Source organism: Mandrillus leucophaeus, unplaced genomic scaffold (assembly GCF_000951045.1).
Source record: "Mandrillus leucophaeus isolate KB7577 unplaced genomic scaffold, Mleu.le_1.0 Scaffold297, whole genome shotgun sequence".
Taxonomy (NCBI): domain Eukaryota; kingdom Metazoa; phylum Chordata; class Mammalia; order Primates; family Cercopithecidae; genus Mandrillus; species Mandrillus leucophaeus.
In genome coordinates, this window is record NW_012103109.1 from 786,978 (window position 1) to 809,891 (window position 22,914).

The window sequence follows — 22,914 nt, forward strand, 5'->3', positions numbered from 1 at the left end:
GGGGGGAGGGGGGAGGGATAGCATTAGGAGATATACCTAATGTAAATGACGAGTTAATGGGTGCAGCATACCAACATGGCACATGTATACATATGTAACAAACCTGCACGTTGTGCACATGTACCCTAGAATTTAAAGTATAAAAAAAAAGAAAAGAAAAATGCAAGATGCCTAGTTAAATTTCAATTTCAAATAAGCAACAAGTAATTGTAAAATAAATAAATAAATAAAATATCACTCTAGCAACTGTGTTGACAATGAAATGTAGCAGACAAAAGTGAAGGCATGGAAAACCTAAGTTAGAAGGTTACTGTCACAGTGTCAGAGGAGGGGATGATGACTTGGACCAAGACAATAGACATGCGGATGGAAGGGGTAAATAAGCAGATGGATACAAAATATTTTACGAAATTTATTAAACAATGTCAGAAGAAGAGGGCAGGCAGGTAAAAGAAAGAGAGGCATCAAGAATGTCTCCCAAGGTTTTGGCCTGAGCAATTTGATGGATGGTACCACTTGCAAGCACAAGAAGCATTGAGGAAGAAGAGGCTGGGAGGAAGGGTTTGGTATGAAATCAAGAATCCCGTCTTGGCCAACTCGGGCATGCAAGTAAGCAGTTTGATATGGGAAGCTAAAGGGCAGGGATAGGAATACAAATTTGGGAGCTGGTTCTAAGGACCCCTCAAGCTTTGACTATCTATGATTCTACACAATTGGAGACCAACATGTGTAGGGAGGAACTCTTTAATAATAGCAAAAAATATATATTGAGTCTTTCCTACTACATTGTCTTAAGCACTTTCCAGGGGTTGTCTTATTTAAGGCTAAGAACAATCCTATGAAGTAGGAACTCTTACTTTCCTTTCAAACCTCGGAGAAGTTCAATAACTTGCCTAAGGTCAACAGCAGGAAGTGAAAGATCTAGGATTTGAACCCTGATCTTTCTATCTTCAAAGCCCACGCTCCTCATTGTCAGCTACCCAGCATTTCATGGCTAACTCCTCCACAAAGAACAGAAGAAGAGGATACTTGTAGAGAAGCAGTGAGGGAGACCAGTGTGCCAGTTGCCAATCCTTTTGGGACTTGGAGAAAAGTCTCAGTGCAGAGGTAAGGGGGCAGGCAGAAAAGCAAAAATTTACTGAGATACTATCTACACGTCATCTTGAAACTCAGAATCTGGGATTATTTCAAGGAGAAAGGATATTGAGTAATTTATAATATGTAATAAATCCATATCACCATTTTTTCACCCCAATAATCTCAAGAGAAATGTATTACATATGGAGTCAGTGTCCTAAAAGGGTAGGGACCCTGGCCACCTCTTCTTTTCCTATCCACCCAGCATCGCTGACTTCCTCTCCTTGCAAACATAATACAGTTGATACAATCATGCTCAAATCAGGACATTCTCCATCTTTCACCCTACTCTGGCGACTGACACTCCCAGCTAAAGATTGAGTGCACGTTTGCTTCCAAAAGAAGGAGAAATAACTTAGTCCGGCATCTAGAGCTTTTTGGAAAAGAGCAAGAAATGGAGCCCAAGAGAGATCCCACCACAATCAACTCTAGGGATTAAATAAATTCTCTTGGCTTGCTGGAATCTTACATTAAATATTCTTGGAAATAAGTAGGCCATAGGCTAATGCTAAGAAATCTTTTGTAATAAAGATACTCAGGTTGTAATGTAACTGTCATTATAGGATTTGACCTGAATAGAAAGAGGAACTAAACAGAGCTTTCTTAACAGAGCTCTTTGAGGATGGATCGTGCTGAATCCCCAGGGGGAAAGAGCAGCTCTTTCACGGAACTTTAAAGATGCCCACCCCTCCTATAAGAAGTTCTTGCTGTGAAAACCAGAGAGACAAAACGCTCCTGGAATGTAAAAAGGTACACGGACTTCAGATTCAAAGGATTTAGAGTCCACATCCTGATTGTTCCACTAACTTACTGTGTAACCTTAGGAGAACTCAGTTATAACTTCTGAGTTTCAGTGTTTGCATCTATGAAATGGGGAGAGAGGACTCCTAACTTAGAGCTACTGTGGGGAGTAAGTGAGCTTATATTTGCCAATGCACCAGGCACAGTTCTTGGCACACAGGCAGTTCTCAACCAGTATTAGCCTTTCCCTCTTCTTTTCTGATACCAGCAGTTCTATGTGGTTTTCTAAACACAGTAATGACTAGCAAAGCACAGTAACTTTTTAAATTGCTTCTGTGAAAAAACATTGCCTCTTCTGGCCCATGAGCTATAGTGGAAAGATTCCTGGAAAGAGAATCAGAGGACTTAGGTGCAGTTCTACTTCTGCTACTTACAAGTCAGAGCCTCTCTGAGCCTATCTTCTGTGCTGTAAAATAAAGCTGCCTACCATATCCCTGCCCCCAGGATGGTTATGAGAATTCAATGAGATAATGTATGGAAAAGCACTTTGAAAACCATAAAGAGCTCTATGATGAAAGTAAGTACCATTGTTTGAGTGCAGCTCATAGACAGACATCTACATTCTTCATGTATGGGATCCCAGACTGTGGCGATCCAGTCTGTATGAGCCATATCAGAGAAAACACACCCCATAAAGGGAAAGAGGGGCTGGTTGCAGAAGCGGGGCTCAGAGGACTCCAAGAACAACCCAAGTTCAATAATGCTGGTGGACAAGATCTCTACTCAGGTGGAAATAAATAAAGTTGTCGGCTCACCACTTACAATTGCTTAGGTCCTTTGTGAAACTGACAGCATCTACAGAGAAGTCTACATACAGTCTAGAGCAAGTGAGGATAAATGGAGAGAATAGAGAACTCATCCGGATTTATTCATCAGTGTACAATGAAGAAAGACGCTGGAGAATATGAGTATTCCAGTCACCAGAGAAGTGGGCTCCACTGTGAGACTGAAATTCAGCTTTTCCAGGACAAAGAAGTGGTTAGAGTACCCATCAAGGTTACCTAACCCCTTCTTTTTGATTCTATCATCACCACCAGCAATAATAACTTTAATTACTATCATTACTAGCAACTGTCCTCTCTGAACGCTCACTATTTGCTGGGCACTGGACTGAGAGCTGTATGTGCCTCTTATCATTTAATCTTGACCACATCCCATCCCTCAAATAGACACTATTATTATGCCCACTTTTCAGATTGGCATATAGCTATTCCAATTATCAATCTCAGAAATCCATATCCTTAAAAATCCTTAATCCAAAATTCTTAGGATCAGAGAAGGGATACGAGGGTGGAGAATATTCCCATCTCTCAAAAATGGGCTTCCCTTGATGTGTATTCATCCATATCTCATTTTCCACAGTCTACAAAAGGTAGAGAAAACTGAAACAGTCAAGAAAAGATGGTCAGTCACTCATAAACCATGAAGTAGGGCCCAAGAGTCCTAATCTCCAGCCTACCATGTAGCAGACAACTTGGCCAAAACTTTGTCAATTCATTTTCTACCATGAGGAAGAATTACACTGATTAATGCACCGGTAGCTTAGGGATGGGAGACAGTTCAACCAATCAGAACAATTTGGACAATTTGACATCAGTACTAGAGGCAATGATATCACTTCCTACTTCTTATTTTGTACAGAGGAGAGACGAAAAGATTTCTCAGCCATCACCTCCCCGCCTCCAAAAAAAAAAAAAAAAAAAAAGCCGCCAAGCCAGGGCTCGGCAATTAGTGTTGGAGTAAGTGATCATCTTGTGATTGCTCAGCTGGGGCCAGAAGACTTGTAAATGCATTTAGAGGACAGAAATAGAAGATGTTGTGAGACAGCAGAGAAACCTGGCCCATTTGCCAGGAGAAAATGTCCCAAAGCTGCCGGGAAATTTACTCAATTGGAAATTTGATGTGTGTCTTCATAAATAAGAAAAGTTAATAAATAAAACCCGTGGATGAAGCCAGTGCCTATGCCTCACCCTATTGACTCGTCTCTCTGTGACCCCCAGGCTCCTCTGGGCGTCCCACTGTGCCTATCAGAGCCACTTGACTGGATGCTGACTTTCTTGAACGAGGTTGAGCACCCTGACTTGCCCCTAATGCACAGCCAGACTCAAACTAGGGGTGAACTAATGGTCATCCATCCTTCTCGGTAATCCCCCTGTAACCAATAGCAAGTACTTTGGCAAGTGTGTGTCCAGGAGAAATGTGGCCAATGTGTCCAGGAGAAAACAGGGCCCAAGGTCATGGGCAGGTTCAACGGTATCCTTGGGTCCTACTCCAACTAGGTCCTCCTACCCACAAAGCCTTGGGAATCTTGCAAACCTCCACAAGCCTCTAACACTGCCACCACTCAGCAGACCCAGATCATTCCAAAAGAGACAATGGGTCACAGCCCTCTTCCAGGATCCTTAAGGGCAAGCCAAAGACATGCTCTGGTACAACCCACTTTAGAGACACCTGCAGCCCAAGATGCAACCCTGCTCCCACTCCAGAGCCTGGGTCCCGAAGCTTCTCCATCTCCCTAAGAGCAGCAGGGACACCATACCCTAGAAGGCTCTGGAACCTGAACACCCAGTCCCTGTCCTCAAAGAGAAGAGGGTTTCTCTCACATCCACAGCGTCCCTCCCCCAAATATGACCTCACACCACAAGCTGGCACTCTATGTGACACATTCTGCTCATGGAAGTAGTTTCGTTTGGCCCATGGAGTTGAAGGGTCTTGTTTTTAGTTGGCAGCATTTAAAACTTGAGTTGTTTCATGGAATCTCTAAGTCTTCTGGAAACAAGTCTGACCACACCAGGCCCCACCTCCATGTGGCAGCAGTCAGCTGGAACTGATGACTGGTTGCCTCTTTGGAGGGAACACATGACCCCACCTGGTCCACCATGGGCATTTGGCTTTGTGACCCTTGTATTAATTACTATGAAAACAGAGCCTTCTCAGATGTCCAAAGCTTTTTCCCTTGGGATGTTTTACAGTGAAACTCAAACCCCCAATAAAATAAACACCTGGAACATCTGGTCCAAGACCCTCCTCTGGTCCCAGCTATGCCTCCAGTTGCAAAGAACGCATATCAGGAGACTCTCACCACAGACGCTACCCTGGGGCAAGGGGCAGCAGCTAAATTAGACAGCTGAAAGGGAGGTCTCAGTCCCCTGGAGCCGATACATCTGGCTCTGAGCAGTGGCCATAGAGCCTGCTATTTCCAGAGAGAGAAAAGAAAGCTCCGCAGAAAGCAGAGGTGGCCATACTGATAAACAAATATTTATCAAGCACTCACTATGTGCTTGGGAAAACACACAGAGCCTGGGGGTAAGGTCAGGACCCCCCAGAAAAGAAAAAATAACTCCTCCACCAGGATTCACTGTGATCTCTTCCCTTTCCCCACCTCCCCTACCCTCCACTTCCCACAGCTCCCCTGGATGTTCTGCTCCTGTGCATGCAATTTCTCTCCAGCCCAGCTGCCCTTCCAAATGCAATAAAATAAAATAAACACCTGGAACTTCTGGAGCAAAGTGCTCAGTCAGTGAAACTTATAAGTGGCCACAGGAAAGACTAGCCCAAGGCACACCACTTCTCCACTTTCTCCCCAAAGGCAATAGACCCCTCCCAACCTGGTTCCTGCAGAGCCTCTACTCTTTGGGAATATGCCCAGTGGATGTCCGAGATGGCCACTCTCCTTGGAGTTGACCCAGACAACAAGCACCCCTCTACAGGTGCAGCAGGTTGGCACTTCCCCTAATCACTCACCCCAGGCTTCCTTTCATGCCCACTTTCTCCTCAGGAAATGGCAGTCCTCAATTAAATCCCAAAGTCTATCTGCCCAGAACTGGGCTTAGAGAGGAAGCATCAACTCTTGTGATTCTATCCCCACTAGGGAAAGGGGAAAGACAGGGTAAAGGAGGCACAGACAGACAGGAACCCCCACCCATAACCACCTGACCTCTAGCTTGTCCCAAACAAAGCTGTGTGACTTTATACAGGTGTTTCCACTTCTCTGAGCTTTTCCCCACTGAACCCAGAATCTATTTAGACATAACACTGGCTATTGGTCATGCTTTCTTTCTTCCTGCAACCCCCAAGTCCTAACACACATACACACTCTTATGAGCCTATGTATGGTCTCAGAAGTGTAGTATTCACATTACATACGAGTAGAATTCCCTATCATTTACATTCCCATAAAGTTGCAAGTTTCATCATGAAAGTGAACAAACTTGGGTGTCAGGAGACTGACTCTCCCTCTCAGCCCCTAGTCCTAGATTTTTCCTTCTGACAGGAACCTCAGAGATCATCAAACCCAAAATAATACTTTTAAGAGGCAAAATTGGAAGCCCAAGAAAGTTCAAAACCTCGCCCAAGAGCTCCTGGAGGCAAAGCCAGGTCTAGACCTCAGGTCTCCAGCTTCACTGCCCCGAGAGTCCCTGCCATGTGCCCCCCCATCCCTGCAGCCCAGCTCTACTCACATGTAACGCAAGTGGGGGTTCTTGGCAAAGGCTCTGGGCTGAATGCTCCGAAGTCCTGAGTTCCTGATGGTCCTAGACAGAGAGAAAAAGAGGATCAGCAGAGCTGAAGTGGCAGAGGGATGTCTGCTCTGGGCTGAGACTGGCAGGGGGTGAGGCTAAGGCTGGCCCTGCAGCCGCCCTGTGGGTCATCTGCACCTCTTCATTGCCAGTCGTTACAGGTGGCCCACTGGGGTGCTCAGTGGAGGCATCTGGGCTCACTTGCCCCGGGGCCCTGTGTGAGGCTGGGAGGTCAGGGGTCATACTGGCAGCTGCCCTCCATCCATCCTGGCCAGTGGGTAAGGACCAGGGCTTCTGCTGGTCCAGTGATGGCAGGGCTGCAGCCCTCTTTGTTCCTTGTCCCTCTCCCCACTCCAGGTCCCCACAGTCACTAGCACTGACATCCAAGGGAGGAGGTAGCTGAGAAATCTCATACTCCATGGGGCTCATCAGTCAAGCATAAGGCAAGGGAAAGGACACTCACCCAGCATGCCTGGGTTCCGGGCCTGCCTTGAAACCCTACCTTCAAGATGGGAATTCACGCAACCCCCTTGCCTCTCCAGACTAGGGTGAAACAAAGGGGTGTGAAGAGATGGCCTTTGAAGCCTCTGGTGTCCCCTAAGTGTATGCTGCCAACTCTACCAAAAGAAGACCCAGCAGGGGAAGCACCAATGGCAGCCTTGCTGTGCCCCTCACTCCACCCCAGAAGGCAGACCAGGCGACACCCGCCCCTTCCACAGGGAAAGACCTCTCTGTGGCCGGGTGCACTCACAGATTTTGGAGTCCGGTGTAGAGCTCCATGTCCACGGCATTGAGCGTGTGAAGACTGCGCCAGTTCTCTATGTGTCTGTAGGGGAGGAGGAAAGGTAAGGGTCACTAGATGCAACAGAAATGGGGCTGGCTTTGGAGCCACAGAGACCTGGGTTTGGATCCCTGATGAGCTAATTGACAGCCAGGCCTTTTGTCAAGTCACCAAATAAATCTGAGCCTCAGTTTCTTCCTCTATATGGTGAGGTTCACACTGTCTGCCTGACGGAGTTGTTGAGAGAATTAACTGGATTCATTGGTTCCAAGTTCCTGGCCCATGGATTGTGTTGAATCCCCATCAGCTCCAAAAAGATGCTATTTAAAGACGTGAAGTTCAATCTCCCTGCTTGCCTTCCTAATTCAGTTTTCCTCTGTTCCCTTTCTTTCTTTTTCCTATTCAGAATTTCCTAAGGGCTGGCCCTTTTTTTTTTTTTTCCTTAGTTATTGCCCATAAAGACAATACAAATGATATGGCTTAAAAAAAGGAGGGGGTGGCTGGCTGGCCAGCAGGCATAGCCAAGGAGGGACACACACCTACTTCCAGCATCACCAGGGTCTAGACCCTGGAAGCCGTCTTTGGGTGACCCACAGCCCAATCCCTCCTGGAGTTCAAGAAAACCAATGGCTTGATTGGGTGGAGTTGACTCCAGAGAGTGGGGGCCACCTAAGTATCCTGGAGTCACTAGGGTGTCATGGAAAGAATGGGAACCTGGCAGTCGAGGACACAAACTCTATCTTCATCTGAGACTTCAGGACCCAGTGACTGAGCCAGTGCTTCCACCTCTCTGGGTCTCGAATGTCTTCATTTGTAAAAGAGGAGAGTTGCACTGGATCAGCAGTTTCTCCCCTTTTCATCATGAAGATCTCCTTTCAGAACTTTGCCCCAAGAGATCCCATGTTTAAGGGGTTTATGTCTAGCCAGCACACTACATCTATTAAGTGCTAGTTAATTAATCTTCTTGGATTTATTAATCAGAGATATAAATCACTGTTAACCAGAGCTTTTTATCAACAGACACAAACCCGTGCTAACTGATCCAGTGCATACATTCCAGCTCAAAGCAAAGAAACTCAATATGCTGTCAGCATGAGAAGGTTTGTCATGGGTATGGATCTGATTTCTGGGTTTATTATTTTTATATTGACGAAATTCCAGAAATAAACACCCCTCATTAATGCTTTTGGGGTCCCCAGGTTGAGAACCATTATGCTATTGATTATCAAAGCCCTTTGCAGCTGTAAAGGTGTATGAAAGATGCCCATTCGTACACACCTGCGATCCCAAGAGGCACCAAAGAATCTCAGGAAAAGGCCTTCCACTGCCCACCCCATCCTCCCAGGATTTTACTCTGATCAGTGGCCATGAAGTCTAAGTACCGTCTTAGTGAAGAGTGCAGAGAGGTGACAGCTCATCCTGGGACAGAACTAACCCAGGCACACTCTGTCCAGAAAAGTGACAGCCACCTTCCCCAGACGTCTCCTCCCCAGCACCACCACACCCGTAGCTCTGCCATCTGCCACCAAGTCGAGTGAGAGCCAGCAAGGCAGCAGGACTATGGCTGCCAGGGCCTCTGGAAGCATTTCAGAGCCACACGGTGACAAGGTATGCTGAGAACCTGTTTTGTACCACATTCTCTCAAAGTCCCTGCTGAGCAGCCAGAGACACTGGCATCTGCTGGGGACATGGACCAGGTGGCCAGGTTGGTATTGGATTCCAGTGCCAAAGTTCTCCCTGGAAGCTTTACAGCCCCAGAGCAGTTTGGGTGGTCTGGTCCCACTATGGCAGGGAACCTGGCAACATTTTAGATGAAAAGAAAGTGCCAGAGGAGTAGAACTATCTGTGTCACCAGGTCCCCCAGTGTATTCCCTGGGCTTTGTAAATTACCAAGTAGATCACCATGATTGTACAGAATACTTCTCATTCACAGAAGCCCAGTTTCCTATAAGGATCTGCTCCCAACAAGCAACTTTGTTCAAATTGTTTAAATCAATGAAATCATTTTTCTCAGCCCACATTATAATTCCATAAATGTGTTGTTACAGTTGAGTTGTCAATCATTACCATGTTCTCGACCCTTACCCTTCTCAGCCCTCACGTCCTTATGCCCACAAATTGACCCTTCCCTGACTTATGCACGCACTGAGATATGGCAGAGAAATGAATGAACTCCTTGATGCAAAGAGTCCTCCGGTAAGTAGAATGATGGTCCCCACCTCCTCCGTTGGGTAGGTCTGAGTTTTCCTAAATCAGGAAATGGCATTTTTATAGCCACAGTGCAACAGTGTGAGTAGGAGTCAGGGCTCTAAGGCAGTAGTCATCAAGCTACAGCCCGCTGCCTGCTTTCCTGCAGCCCCAGAGCTAAAAATGACATTTACATTTTTAAAAATCAAAAGAAGAATTATATTTTGTAACATATGAAAACTACACGAAATTCAAATTTCCATGTTCATATTCATTCATTTACTGTCATCTATAGCTATCTTCAAGCTACAAATAACAGAGCTGAATAGTTGCTACAGAGGCCATATGGCCTGCAAAACCTGAAATATTTACTCTCTGGCCCTTTAGAGAAAACAGTTGTCGACTCCTGCCCTAGAAGCTGATGGTCAAAATGCGTATCCTGGTCCCAACAGTGCCCCTATCTATGTGCCCTGTCCAGGTTACCTCTTCTGTCTGTGCCTCAGTTTTCTCATCTATTAAATGGGGATAATAAAATAACTGCCTCCTAAGAATGATGTGAAGAGCAAAAGACTATGATAAAAAAGGAAACTCCTTTGCATTGTGGGACATACATAAGTCCTCAGGCAGAGCTGGTTGTGCTGATTATTTTCCTCCTGTGCCTTACAGAAACTGAGCAGTCTTGTTCTCAGTTTTCAAGCTAAAAATGGCATCAGGCTTCTGCTGGAAGTTGTCATTTCTCCGCAATCATTGATAAAAAACCCCATGTGGTGGAGTGTAGAGGGGTAGGAAACCTGTCATTCATGGCCTCCAGGAAAACTGTTCCAGCAGGAGTTTATACAGAGGATTCCAGCAGGTTCAAGGAGTGCATAGACACTGCATCAGAGCAGGTTCCGAGGAAGAGCAGGAGGATGAAGATGAGGCCCTGACATTTCTGGATGGCATCAGCTGGGCACCTGCCAAGTTCTCCTATGACTCACCACTTGGTACCCAACCAGGAGGGTCAGCACTGTGACTCTGCTGGCTGATGTGTGTGTGCCACTAGAGAGACCACCACTTTTAGTGAAAAGGGCAGGCTCTAAAAAATATAATGTAATATTTACATATATATATATGTATATATAGTAAAAGAGCAGGTTTGGTTTGCTTTTGTTAATGGTAAGTGAGTACCTCAACCCAGCACGATTACACGTGGCTTCCCCTTTTTTGTGATTTTCAGGGCTGTCCAGGTTGTTTTCATTGAGCATTTGTTTTGTCATTTGAAAATCAATCAATACTGCCTGTAATCCCAGCACTTTGAAAGGCTGAGGTGGGTGGATCATTTGCGGTCAAGAGTTCGAGATCAGCCCGGCCAACATGGGGAAACCCTGTCTCTACTAAAAATACAAAAATTAGCCAGGTGTGGTGGTGGGCGCCTGTAATCCCAGCTGCTCGGGAGACTGAGGCAGGAGAATCACTTGAACCTGGGAGGCAGAGGCTGCAGTGAGCCGAGATCACACCACTGCACTCCAGCCTGGATGACACAGTGAGACTCTGTCTCAAAAAAAAAAAAAAAAAAAAATCAATACCTATTCACTTCTAGAGGAAGGCCAGGCACCTAAACCCTGTGGGGGCGGTGATTGGTTTCCCTGTTCCAGGACCACAGGCTGGACCAGCTCATCCCTGCCCGGACATCTTACAAACCCACTCCCACTGTGGAGGAAAAGAATTTAGGGCAATGCCCAAGGGACTGTGCAATTCTGCAGAGTGCATGGCAGTGGCCCCCACAGGAACCTGCAGCTCTGCTCTCAATCCGGGTGTCCTGGTTCAATCAGAAACAGAGAGTGGAGGGAGAAGAAAGAGGGCAAAGGGTGGCACATCAGGTGCCCACTCCTACTTTAAATAAATTACCTCCACTTTAGTCTCGTAATACATGGGTTCTCAAAAGGAGGCAATTTTGCCCCTCGGCAGACATTTGACAATATCTGGACACATTTTTGGTTGTCACAGCTGGGGAAAGAGAGTAACAATGGCTTACAGTGGGTAGAGATTAGAGATGCTGCTAAACATCCTACAATGCACAGGACAGCCCCCACCACTAAGAATCATCAACCCCAAATGTCCACAGCACCAGGATTGAGAAATCCTGCTTTATTATATAAAGCTTCTGCCTAAGAGGGCTATTAAAGCAAGAGTCTCATGGCTCAAAACAACATCAATTTTGAAAAAGACTGCTTTGCAGCAAACATTACCAGGCCTCAGGCCAATACAAAAAAGTCTGCCTCTAGGTCACTGAGTCCAGGTGAGAGAACAAAACGGGCAAGCCACAGCTCCCAGGACCCTCTCAAGTCACAGGCATTTCTTGAGAGGAAATGACGAGTGTGTTGGCCTGCTGGACCATGACCCAAGCCAGGCTACACATTCCAGAAGCAATAGTGGTCTCTTCTCACCATCTCTGGCTGGAACCCACTGGCCCAGAGCCTTTTCTCTCCACTGAAAGTTCCTCTCCTGGATTTCTCATGCCTCTTCATTCCATAGAAATGTGAAGTGCTCCATTCAGAAAATCAGCTCAATGCCCTGCTCCTACCCTCTCACCACTGCCCTTCCATTGCACAGAGCCACGAGCTAGTGGGCACCACTTTTCCAGAGGGAGGGAGACAGTGGGGCATAATACATGATGACATTGACCTCCAGAGCCAGAGTCGGGCTTAGGTCAGGAACTCAAAAACCTCAGTGAGGTCAAGGTAGACCTCTGGGATCAAGATCTCATGATGCTGCCAGGTGGGCTTAGAAGGGGGAATGGAGTCAGGGAATAGCCATGCAGAGTCTCTTCGGCAATCCTAGAAAATCAGTCGGAAACACAGCCACTCTCAGTGACTCACAACAGCAACACCAGGTCCCAGAAACCCAGGATCACAGATAGCTGCTTCATAGCCATTTTTATAATGGGGCATGGCATAAATTAAATATTATTTGATATTTAATTAATGAGGAGTGCAAACATCCTTTGTGCTAGAATAATTCAGATTGCAATTCCTTTTTTGTTTTGTTTTGTTTTGTTTTGTTTTTGAGATGGAGTTTCACTCTTGCCGCCCAGGGGGGAGTGCAATGGTGCAATCTTGGCTCACTGCAACCTCTGCCTCCTAGGTTCAAGCAATTCTCCTGCCTTAGCCTACCAAGTAGCTGGGATTTCAGGCATGTGCCACCACATCCAGCTAATTTTGTATCTTTAGTAGAGATGGGGTTTCACCATTTTGGCCAAGCTGGTCTCAAACTCCTTACCTCAGGTGATCCACCTGCCTCGGCCTCCCAAAGTGTTGGGATTACAGGTGTGAGCTACCATTCCCAACCAGATTGTACCACAGTTTTCTCTTCTTCCTTCTGTTTTGCTTGGGCCAATATGAAAATGAATTGGCAATCTCCAAGCATCCCAAAATTGGATGGTACAGAATGTGTGGTCCATATTTTAATTAAAAATATGTCATGTGGATATGTCTAAGAGTTGTTTCTACCTTCAATATTTAATGTTTCATGTTTACTCCTCTTCTATGCAGAAAATTGTAGAATACACAGAACTATAGAAGATTTGCAAAGCTACAAAGACCACCATCTAACCCCAGAGGACTAAGAAAACTGAGGAAGTACACAACAGGGACAAGGCACCCTTTACCTGGCAGAACTTCCCTGGGCAGTTGGCAAGACAGGAGCTTGGTTGGTGGAACTTAGGAACATCCTTCCTTTCTCTAAAGGTAGCAGGCCCAGTATTGCCTCATTTTTCTAAGCTTTTCCTGCTCCTCTCTTGCTGTCAGATTGCTGTTATCTTCACTGTGACTTCTCACTGCTATTAATGAGCTCTTCTTCATAACCAAATTTTCCAGACAACTAAATTTAAATGCAAAACCCTTTGCATTTTCAACTTCCTTGCTGGGTGTTTCTTTTTTCCACCTAAAATGCATTACCCACGTCCTTGCCTTTTTAAGCGGAGTAGACAGATCATGATTTACATTTTCTTGATGACCTTACATCAGTACGACCAGCCTAATGAGTCTGCCAGGCTGTAACACAGCAAAACCCTCAGAAGTTCCTGAAGGATGCAGAATTTGTAGCCCTACTACAAATGGCCTTATCCTGATATGATTTCCTATTCCAATGGTTATCACATCCATTTTATCTATTTTCTGGCTTTTTCTTTGATATTAGGCTGCAGGCCATCACCTCTTAAGCTGTCCCCAGGGCCCCTCCTCCCTCCCAAATGTGCTGTGCCCAGTCTCCTCTGCAGCCTCTTGGAGCCCAATAGGTAAGAGCTGGCACCTGGAGTTAGGCTGACATGGAGATGACAGGCTAGCACTGGAAGCCAGATGCCCTCAGGCCAGTTACTAGAGCTACTCCAGCCGTCAGTTTTTCCATAGCAAAACTAGTTGTGGTGAGGGTTAGCGAAGATAATGCCTAAGTCCTCAATTCAGTGTGGATGCATGGCACTAGTGGAATAAATAGCTGATTCCATTTGTATTGTTAGAAATGCATGTTAAGTAAGCATATAAGCATAAATAGGATCTAAGGGAATATGAAAACATTCACACACACATACATGCACATGCATACAGATAGGCAGATATTTGCCCTTGTTTTCATATGACTTTGTTTTGTTCCTCCTTTTGGATAACTGAAGTTGCCAGTTAAGTGAAGCTTTCCTGGAGGTGCAGTCACAATTCACATTTACATAGTGATACCTAAGTGTACACCACTAACTTTATGTCAGAATACTAGCAGGAGGTAGCTGAAGCTGATGTTTCCCCAGGGTGTGTGTGTGTGTGTGTGTGTGTGTGTGTGTGTGTGTGTGTGTATGTGTATGTCTTGACACAGAGTCTCACTCTGTGACCCAGGCTGGAGTGCAGTGATCTCAGCTCACTGCAAACTCTGCCTCCCAGGTTCAAGCAATTCTCATGCCTCAGCCTCCCGAGTAGCTGGGACTATAGGCATGTGCCACCATGCCTGGCTGATTTTTGTGTTTTTAGTAGAGACAGGGTTACACCATGTTGGCCAGGCTGGTTGCAAAATCCTGGCCTCAAGCAATCAACCTGCCTAGGCCTCCGGATGTTTTTTATATGTGAGTACTCTACTCCTCCAACACAAAATGCAAAAGCTTCAAAAACAACAAGATTGCATACAGGTGTCCCTTCTCTCCAGCTAGTGCCTGCAGAAGCTAGTCTGGAATTCCATTTCCTAACAAGTCGGCATTGGAGCACACACATGCCTGAGTGCGCGTGTGCACACACACGCACAATGTGCTGCGCTTTTGACTCCGAAGCCTTGTAGGGCAATGAGGAAATTGATTTGTTATCCAGGCATATTATGTCTAGTGATCCAGACAGCAGCATTAGCTTTCAATTATCTGATATGTTTAGCATTATAAACAAACCGTCTGGAGCAACAGCTCCATGGTGCTAAGGCATCAAGGGGGCTGGGGAGGAGCTGCATCGGATCACTCTAGCCAAGTCACCCTGCTCGCCCTCCCTTGACAGCTGTTGTGGGGGACAGTGTGCTAGATGCCTGGGGAGCCAGACCCGAGAGCCCCAAGCAGGCAGGGGTTGGAGCAGCTTGTGCCAGTGACCCCAGCATGCCAGCACGTTAGCACACAAGTCTACGAGCAGCTGTATGCCAAGGACCACGGTGAACCAGCCTCGCATCTGGGACCACCCCCGGGACCACAGAAAGGAACATTCAGATCATGCAGTGAACAGATGGAAGATGACAGCATCTGTGCTGGCTTCCTGATCAATTCCAAAGCATTGTGCCAGGAACGAAGAATGTTTGTGCACACACCTGTGTTCTGCAGGTGCAAAGATGCTGTGTCTCCTAACAGGAAAAGATCAAGGGCACATCTTCACTGCTACACCACTAAGAAAAGGGCTAACTCCCAGGAGCGAGATTTCTTCTGGGAGCCAGCCAGTTCACTGGGGAGTCCAGGCTGCTGTGGTTGAACCCCAGCCTGTGGCCTCCTACCCTACCTCTCCCCAGCCTATCTGCTTCTATTTTTACTGCTGCTGCTCGGGCTGGCACAGTATGGCAACCCCAGCTTGCCTACACATCAATGCTCCAGGTAACCATCACCTATTCTAACCTGGAGAACAAGCATCCCGTCCTACCTGGCCTCCCTGCTTTCCCTCTTCTCCAGCAATCTACATTATTGCAACCACTATCTCCTGCCTAAAACCTTCCAATGATTTCCTTTGGCTATGACAATAAAATCCAATGATGTCCAGACATCACTGGGAAGCCACCCACAAGATCCCGCACAAGCTGGCCACCAGACGCCTCCAGGGCTCCTTCTCTGAACACACTCCCCTTGTTTTGTGGACTCCAGTCACACTGTCCTGTCTCTGGTCTTTAAATATGCCAGGCTTATTCCCAACCTGACCTGCCACATGAAACACTCATCCCTGGCTTCTTTCAATCCCTCAAATCTCCACTCAGAAATCACCTTCTCAGAGAAGCCTGCCCTGACCCTACTGTGTTAGCAGCCCCCGTGTTTCCCCTCCAGTTGCTCTGTGGCACAAACTCCTGTTTACGTCCTTCACAGCCCTTAATAACCATCTGTAATTGTCTTATTAGATTATTTGATTATGTGTTTGTCATCAGTGTCTCTACATTAGAACTATAATGCATGAGAACAGAGATCATATCTGTCTTCTTCACCATTTACTCACCCCCAGAATCTCAAACTGGGGCAGCTACCCCTGAGTAAGTATATACCTGGAAAGCCATCCAGGACAGTACTACGTAGCCACCCAGCTGTCCCACCTCACTGCCAGAGGATCTCCACACTCAGCACCTGCACGGCCCTCACCCTGGCCCCCTGAGCAGCCCAGAGCCCTGGTCTGACCCTACAGGCACCCTGAACTTGATCTCTGGGGAGGGTTGTGGCCCCGAGCACACCACTGAACATCCCACCCAGGGACAGGCATGCTGGGGGCATAACTACAGGGCACAGCAGCAAGAGGAAGGTGATCTCAGAGGTCTCAAGGGCCCCATATCCAGAGCTCCCTCCCAGGCCCAAGTCTCTGCTTGATGCCCACTGTCAGGGTCAGCAGTGGGGAAGTAGGAGGGCCCCCACACCAAACAAGGAGGAAGCAGAAATGCCCTTGGCACCCGGGCACATCTTTTCCACCTTTCCTGTCCCTACATGACTTCACCAAAGCATGAGTTTTCTAAGGCCAAGGCCAGGAGGCTGTGGTTCCAGTGTTTTGCAAATAGTGACCACGAGGCAAATAAATGAATGAACCTCCAGAGGGATCAATGTCAGACCTTAACCATTTAGCTATCAGTTTCCCATGTGGACTTTCTACCCAGCCTCAACCTTTCCCACCTTCTCAGGAACACACTCATTTTTTTTCTCTTCCTCTTCCCTACCCTCAACTCTCGGTCTGCTATATTTTTCCATCAACATACAAACATCTTCTAGGAAAGCCCATCTACAAAAAGAAAAAAAAAAAAACCTCCTTGACTCCATGTCCTCCTCCAACTACCAACTCATGTGTCTACACCTATTTATGGTAAATGGTTTAAAAGAATCGTCTACACCTGCAGGCCCTTCTTCCTCACCTCCCTTTGATTCTCCATCCCAGTTTGTCGTCGGTCCCACCACTCTACTGAAACTACACTGTCAAGGTCACCTGTGATTTTTATGTTTGCAAATACAATCGACTCTTCTGTGTCACCCATTATTCAGTCACTGGGTAGCATTTTACCCCATTAATCACTCTTTCTTCCTTCAAACATTCATTCCTCCCTGGCTTCCTTGACTACACTCTCTCCTGGGTTTCTTTCTACTCTCTGGATATTCTTTCTTAGGCTCCTTTGCTGATGTTGTATTCTTTGCCTGATCCTTAAATATTGGAGTCTTCCAGGGAGCCTAGGGCTCCTCTACTCACTTCCACTCTCGTGAGCCAAGGTAATCTCCCCCCAGCGCTCTGCTCTGAGCACTATCCTTGTGCTGATAGCACTCAAATGTGTATCTCCAGCAGAACTTTCCCTGAGCTCCAGATGTTTAGCTGACATCTTAGCAGACCCAATACCAGCCCCTGCTTTCCTCCCAGTGATCTGTCTCCATATCAATAAATGGCACTGGTATCATGGAGTTGTCCCAGCCAAACCCTGTCATTGATTCTACCCTTCAACTCTATCTACTTCTTGCCACATCCACTATTACCACCTGGGTCCAGGCCACCATCACCTTTCACAAAGACCCTTGCTCCAAAACATGACTACTGTTTCCACTGCGGCCCACTTAAAATCTGTCCTCCACAAAGAAAGCCCAGTGAATTAGTTGGAATATAAATTTAATCACGCACTCCACCAAAACAAATAAAAAACCTCTAGTGGCTTATGCGCTTGCACTCGGGAGAAAATTCAGACTCCATCATGACCAGCAGGATCCTTCCTGATGTAATATTTGCCATTCTCTCCTCAGCTCAAACCTCCCTCCCTCTTTATTCACTTGACTTCAGCCTCACTGGTCTCCTCTCAGGACCTTTGCATTTATTTGTCCCTCAGCCAAGATGCCAGCTTTAGGATTCTTTTGAAATGTCACTTCTTCAGAGAAGCCTTCCCTGACCAACCTAGCTAGGGTCATTCTCTGAACCTTCCTCTAGATCAATAGTGCTCATGCTCAAGTCAGGGGTGGATTGTGCCCCCCAGGCTTGGATTGTCTGAAGACACCAGTTTTGATTGTCAGTATTGGGGCGGTGCCACTGGTGTCTAGAGGGGTGAGGCTAGAGATGTTATTAATCTCCTACAATGCACAAGACAGAGCCCCATCCCCAACAGAGAATTATCCATTCCAAAATATCAGTAGCAATAAGGTTGAGAAATGATGCTCCAGGTAACTCCTTCATTATTACTTGTCAAAACCTCTGATTATGTCACCTATGTGTTCACTTGTTCACAAAGACCCTTGTGTCTCTCTCCTAATGCAATGCAGGTTCCCTGAAGGCAGGCAACCTCTCTTATTCACTATTGTATCTGCAACACTCATCCAAGTTCCTGGTACATAGTAGAAATTTTAAATAAACAAATTAATAAATGACTGTCCCTCCTCAGAACCCTGTGACCTCGCAACAAGTCATGAAAAATCTGTGGTTACCAAGGTCTTGATGGGGACAGCACTTTTTCCAACCACTTGAAGAGTCTAAAGTATAAAGGAGCAAGCTGTGCCCATGGGATTGGGGTCAGAGGGTTGGAACCCCTTGTAGCCCCTTAGAGAAAGTCTCCTCCTGTCTACAGATGAGAATCAAATCATGTTGATTACAAAACCTCTGATCCTTCCTAGACATCTTAGCTTTGAACCAGGGGAGAAAATGGAGGCCTTTGATCAAGAGTAAAAACAGCCTCAGGCAGGGAGACAGACATTGATTTTGACCCTTACTCCCCAGTGGGTCTTGGGGGAAAAAGTCTGAGCGAGGAGTTTGGTCCAGGCCTGAGCAGCTGGCTTGAAAGTAATCCAATAGTGCGAGCTCTGTGCCTAAAATCAGCTGGCCCCAGGGGTTCTGAGAGTGTTGCCCTTCGGGTGGCCAATTTCCTTAGGAAAATATGAAATGGCCAGGCCACCCTTTACTGAATTATAAAGCACTTATCACTTCTTTAATAACTACCCGCATGGAGGACTTAATTCACTCAATATGGAAGTTATAAAGGCGAATTGGTAAGTGAGCATTAAGCTCAAGTGCATTGCATAAAGACTTATGAGGGCAATATTTTCGCCTATTAAAAGGGTAGATTTTCTCACTGCAACTCTGCCTCAGAGTTAATGCAGAAAAGTCACTCCAAAGCTTGGGGCATTTTCATTGTTAGAGGGTAAGTTCAGGTCACTAGGAGGAAAGGGAGTCCTTGACTTTGCAGGAATAATTATCGCGGAACCTGAGGGTGTCAGTGTGATTAGTCAAGGTAAGCATCAGAAAGACAAGATCACATTTGTGGCGGCCAGCCCTCTCTTTCGTGCACAGCAAGCCAGGATGCGACCAGGCCACAGAGAAGAAGAGAGAAGTCACAGGATGAAGAAGGAAGAGTAGGCTGGAATGGGGGCTGCAGAAGAATGTGGAGCAGGGGCTGCAGGAGGGAGGCAGGTCCTGGGGCCAGCTCCTGTAAGACCTGAGCACTGGGAGGAACACTGACTTACATCTGCGGCCTGAAAGGGAGGAAATGATATTCACCTTTGTATTTTGTAAGGCAACCAGCTCTGGAATTTCTGAAGGCTCCAGAGGGCTCCATTTAAGGAACTGGAGTGGTAGCCTTCCTCACCCAAGTGAAGGAAATGCAGGCTTCTCTCCTGTTCGCTTTTCCCTCCCTTGCTTCAGCATTGCCACCCATTTCCTTTCCTCCAGCAATAAACCGTCTGTTCTTTTCCTCATATACTCACCCTCTCTCTCCATTCACATGACTTCAATTACTGCCTAATTAGAGATTGATTCCAGTTCTACAGCTCTACCCTTGATGCCTAACCTCTCCCCTGTCCTGAAGTTCTTGTTATCACAATACACATTCCCCTCAACTCTTAAGAGTAAATATGGACAGAATGGCTCACTCTTACCACCTGAACTTTCCCAAACTACCTTTACTGAGTGCTCCTGACTTGAAACACGACAGCAGAGATAGTGAGTCAATTTTAACTTATGTACAATACCAGTGGGTTGGCAAGAGCTAACACAGAGTGCTGTGATTAGAAGAGGTCTGTGGTTGAGCAGGACAAAAAAAAAAAAAAAAACAACTCTGTGATCGATTAGTGATGTCTGCCCTGGGCACAGCACATGGAAGGACCATGAAAGTACCATCCATTGACCACATCTACTCAAAAGGCTCTGTGACGTCTTTTCTTTCTCAGATTCAAGTCCCATCAGTCCCTTCTTCCTGATATTGCAAGTAACTTCCCTTGTCTTTTTATTTCTACAGTTTCTATCTTAGACAGCCTCATGCCCAGAAGGATATGAGGACCTCTTAGCAACCCTTTCAGCTTTCAGCCTTTGAATGCTAACCTGTTCTAGGCTCCATTTTTTTTCAAAGATGACATCGATCATGTCCCCTACAGGCCCAAGACTTCCCAATGGCTATCAAACACCTCACACCAAACCAAACTTCTATTAGGAAGCCTTAAGCCTGCAGGAAATCTGAAACTGAGGAGAAGGGACTATAAACAGAGCTACAGACCCTTTGAGGATGGAAGCAATTTTTTTCTCTGTATCCCGTGTCCAAACCATTGCACTACTGAGATGCTTTCCTGGGGCTTGAATCCAGTTGGAAGGTGAGAGGAAAGGGGATTGCTAATGGGACTTGTGTAAATGGCTTTTGTAACTCTCATTCTTCTTGTCCCCATGTGTTCTCATCTTTCTCTCAAAGAAAATAAAACATCAAGCTACTCCAGGGAGGTGTGCTCACTTCCACAGAGAAGTCCATCTGCCAGGCATCATCATGCCTTCTCCCCTCTGGTTCTTCCCTGTACTATTTTTGGAAACTGTTTGGTATAATGAAAAAACAACAGCTTTGGGGTCAGCACTGGGTTTCACTTTCCAGCCTGTCACTGACAAGCTAGGTGACCTCCCATGGCCTCAGTTTCCTCATCTGTAAAATAGAGATAATGATGCTGACCTCATGGAGGCATCATAACAATGAACTAAAATAGTGTTTGTAAAAAGCCCAAGCACATTCCCTGAAATATGCTAGGGCTCAAAGAATGTTTATTTTCTTCTCCAAGAAGAAAAGCAATCCTTGGGTTATGCAGGAATTGAGGTCAGGATCTGGGGCCACCATGGCAGGGAGGGTAACCCTACTTGTAGCTGCAGTGGCTGAGGCTGTGACAGGCATGTAGTGTGAGACTCTTCTCAGCCACCCCCTTCCCATCCTTCCCCACCGCTTCCTCCTCCGCTCGTAACCCAGCCTGCACTTTGCAAGTCAGCCAAACAAAGCCCTGGCTTCCCAGATCTGGTTCCCTCCAGCATTCTCTGAGCCATGGTGCCTCTCCCTGCCCACCCCTGGCTACTCAGAATGTCAATGGAGCTGAATGTCTCCTTCTGGGGTTCCGATGTGCCACATCTTCCTCTCCACTAAGCTTTTAACAAACCATCGCCACCCAGTCACAGTCACTCAGCGATCCCAGCCTCACCCACTCATTACTGGGAAATTTTTCTAGGTGGCTGCTGATGTATGTATGTAATCCTGTCACCTGTATGTCTAGGCATTATCTGCCCGGCTTCCCTTGTGAGAGCATAAATTCCTTGACAACAAAATCTGCTGCATTCTATTTATCTTGCTCACCCTCCTCGTGCCCCATGCTCAGTTCTGCGCTCAGTGAGTGTTCAGACCTCGCAGGAATTCCTAGAAGCTTTTCCTTGAAGCTGGGACCAGGTAGACTCCAACCTGCAGTGGAGAAGAACTATCTAAGTAGCCCAGGACAGGGCTGAGGCCCAATGCTAAGGGCCCAAGAAGCACAAAACAGAGAGCTGAGGAAAGACGCTAACTGACACACAGTTCTGAGTCTCATCCTGCACAACTCAGTCAGATGTCCTCGCCTTTGGAGAGCCTTCCTTAGCCCCCTGTTTCTCAGTCACAAATTTCTCTGCTGTGCTGTCCATCATGGAACTAGGGCCGATATTTGAGACAAGTAACACTTCATAGAACACAAACTCAGGACGAAATGGACATCACCTCCTAAGCCAGGCACTGATCCTTAGTTCCTGGATCCAGGGATGGGGTGGGGAGGGGTCAAGGAGGTATCAGGCTGGAACGGCTGGTTGACTGGAATATTGGGCATCATCACCTGGGGAGCTCAGGGAGCAAATATTTACCCTTTACTATGGAAGTAGCTCACTACTTTCACAACTTCCAGGCTTTAACTGATGTAAGCTGGTGAGAGTCCACTCCAAAGAGAGCCTGCGCCTCTCCCAGGACACTCATGACATCGTCCTATACTCTTTGACATGCCTATCTCTTCCACAAGACTCCTTGGGGCAGGAACTATGTCTTTTATCTCAGCATCCCTGGCACCAAATGGGGCTCCTGGCTCCTAAAAAGTCCTGGTAAATGTGGCATGGATGCAGCAGGAGTTCTCCTTCCCAGAGCTGTCAGCTTCACCCTTGGGCAAGAGCATTTAATATCCTGAAAGGAATTATCCAAATTAGTGAAGGGAGGCTCGAAGCACCATCCCAGGAGTCCCATGGTGGGGCAGGACGGGGGAATGCAACAAGACTCTAACTGCCCCTCTTCTAGGGAGCCTGGTGAAGCACATCTCCTGGGACTGACTTTCTGCGCTGCAGAGTGGAAACCTCAAGGTCAAAGTGGTGTCTGTGCCCTCAACTCTGGCACCTGGGGAAAGTGTCTGTGGAGACCCAGTCTTTGGCCCTCACCCGTGCAAGCATTCTACCTCTCCAGGTCAGTAGCAGCAGGGTTTACTCAAAGATCCCAGGGGCTTGGGAATGTAGAACCCCACAGCTGGCTCCTGAAATGGAGTTCAGCAGGACAGCCTGGGCC

General features: G+C 46.8%; 1 protein-coding gene across 3 annotated transcripts in view; it reads right to left on the minus strand.

Annotated features, from left to right (window-relative positions):
• NTRK3 (neurotrophic tyrosine kinase, receptor, type 3) overlaps positions 1–22,914 on the minus strand; it is a 389,076-nt gene that overhangs the window by 316,980 nt on the left and 49,182 nt on the right. For 2 of the 3 annotated variants that reach the window (XM_011986286.1, XM_011986288.1), the window contains 2 exons: positions 7,207–7,281; positions 6,399–6,470 (listed from right to left, as the gene is read on the minus strand). In XM_011986286.1, coding sequence (XP_011841676.1) covers positions 6,399–6,470; positions 7,207–7,235 — 101 coding nt within the window. In that variant the 5' untranslated portion in view covers positions 7,236–7,281. Of the gene's footprint in view, positions 1–6,398; positions 6,471–7,206; positions 7,285–22,914 lie in introns of those variants that run through there. The other variant, XM_011986287.1, reaches the window with a different exon arrangement.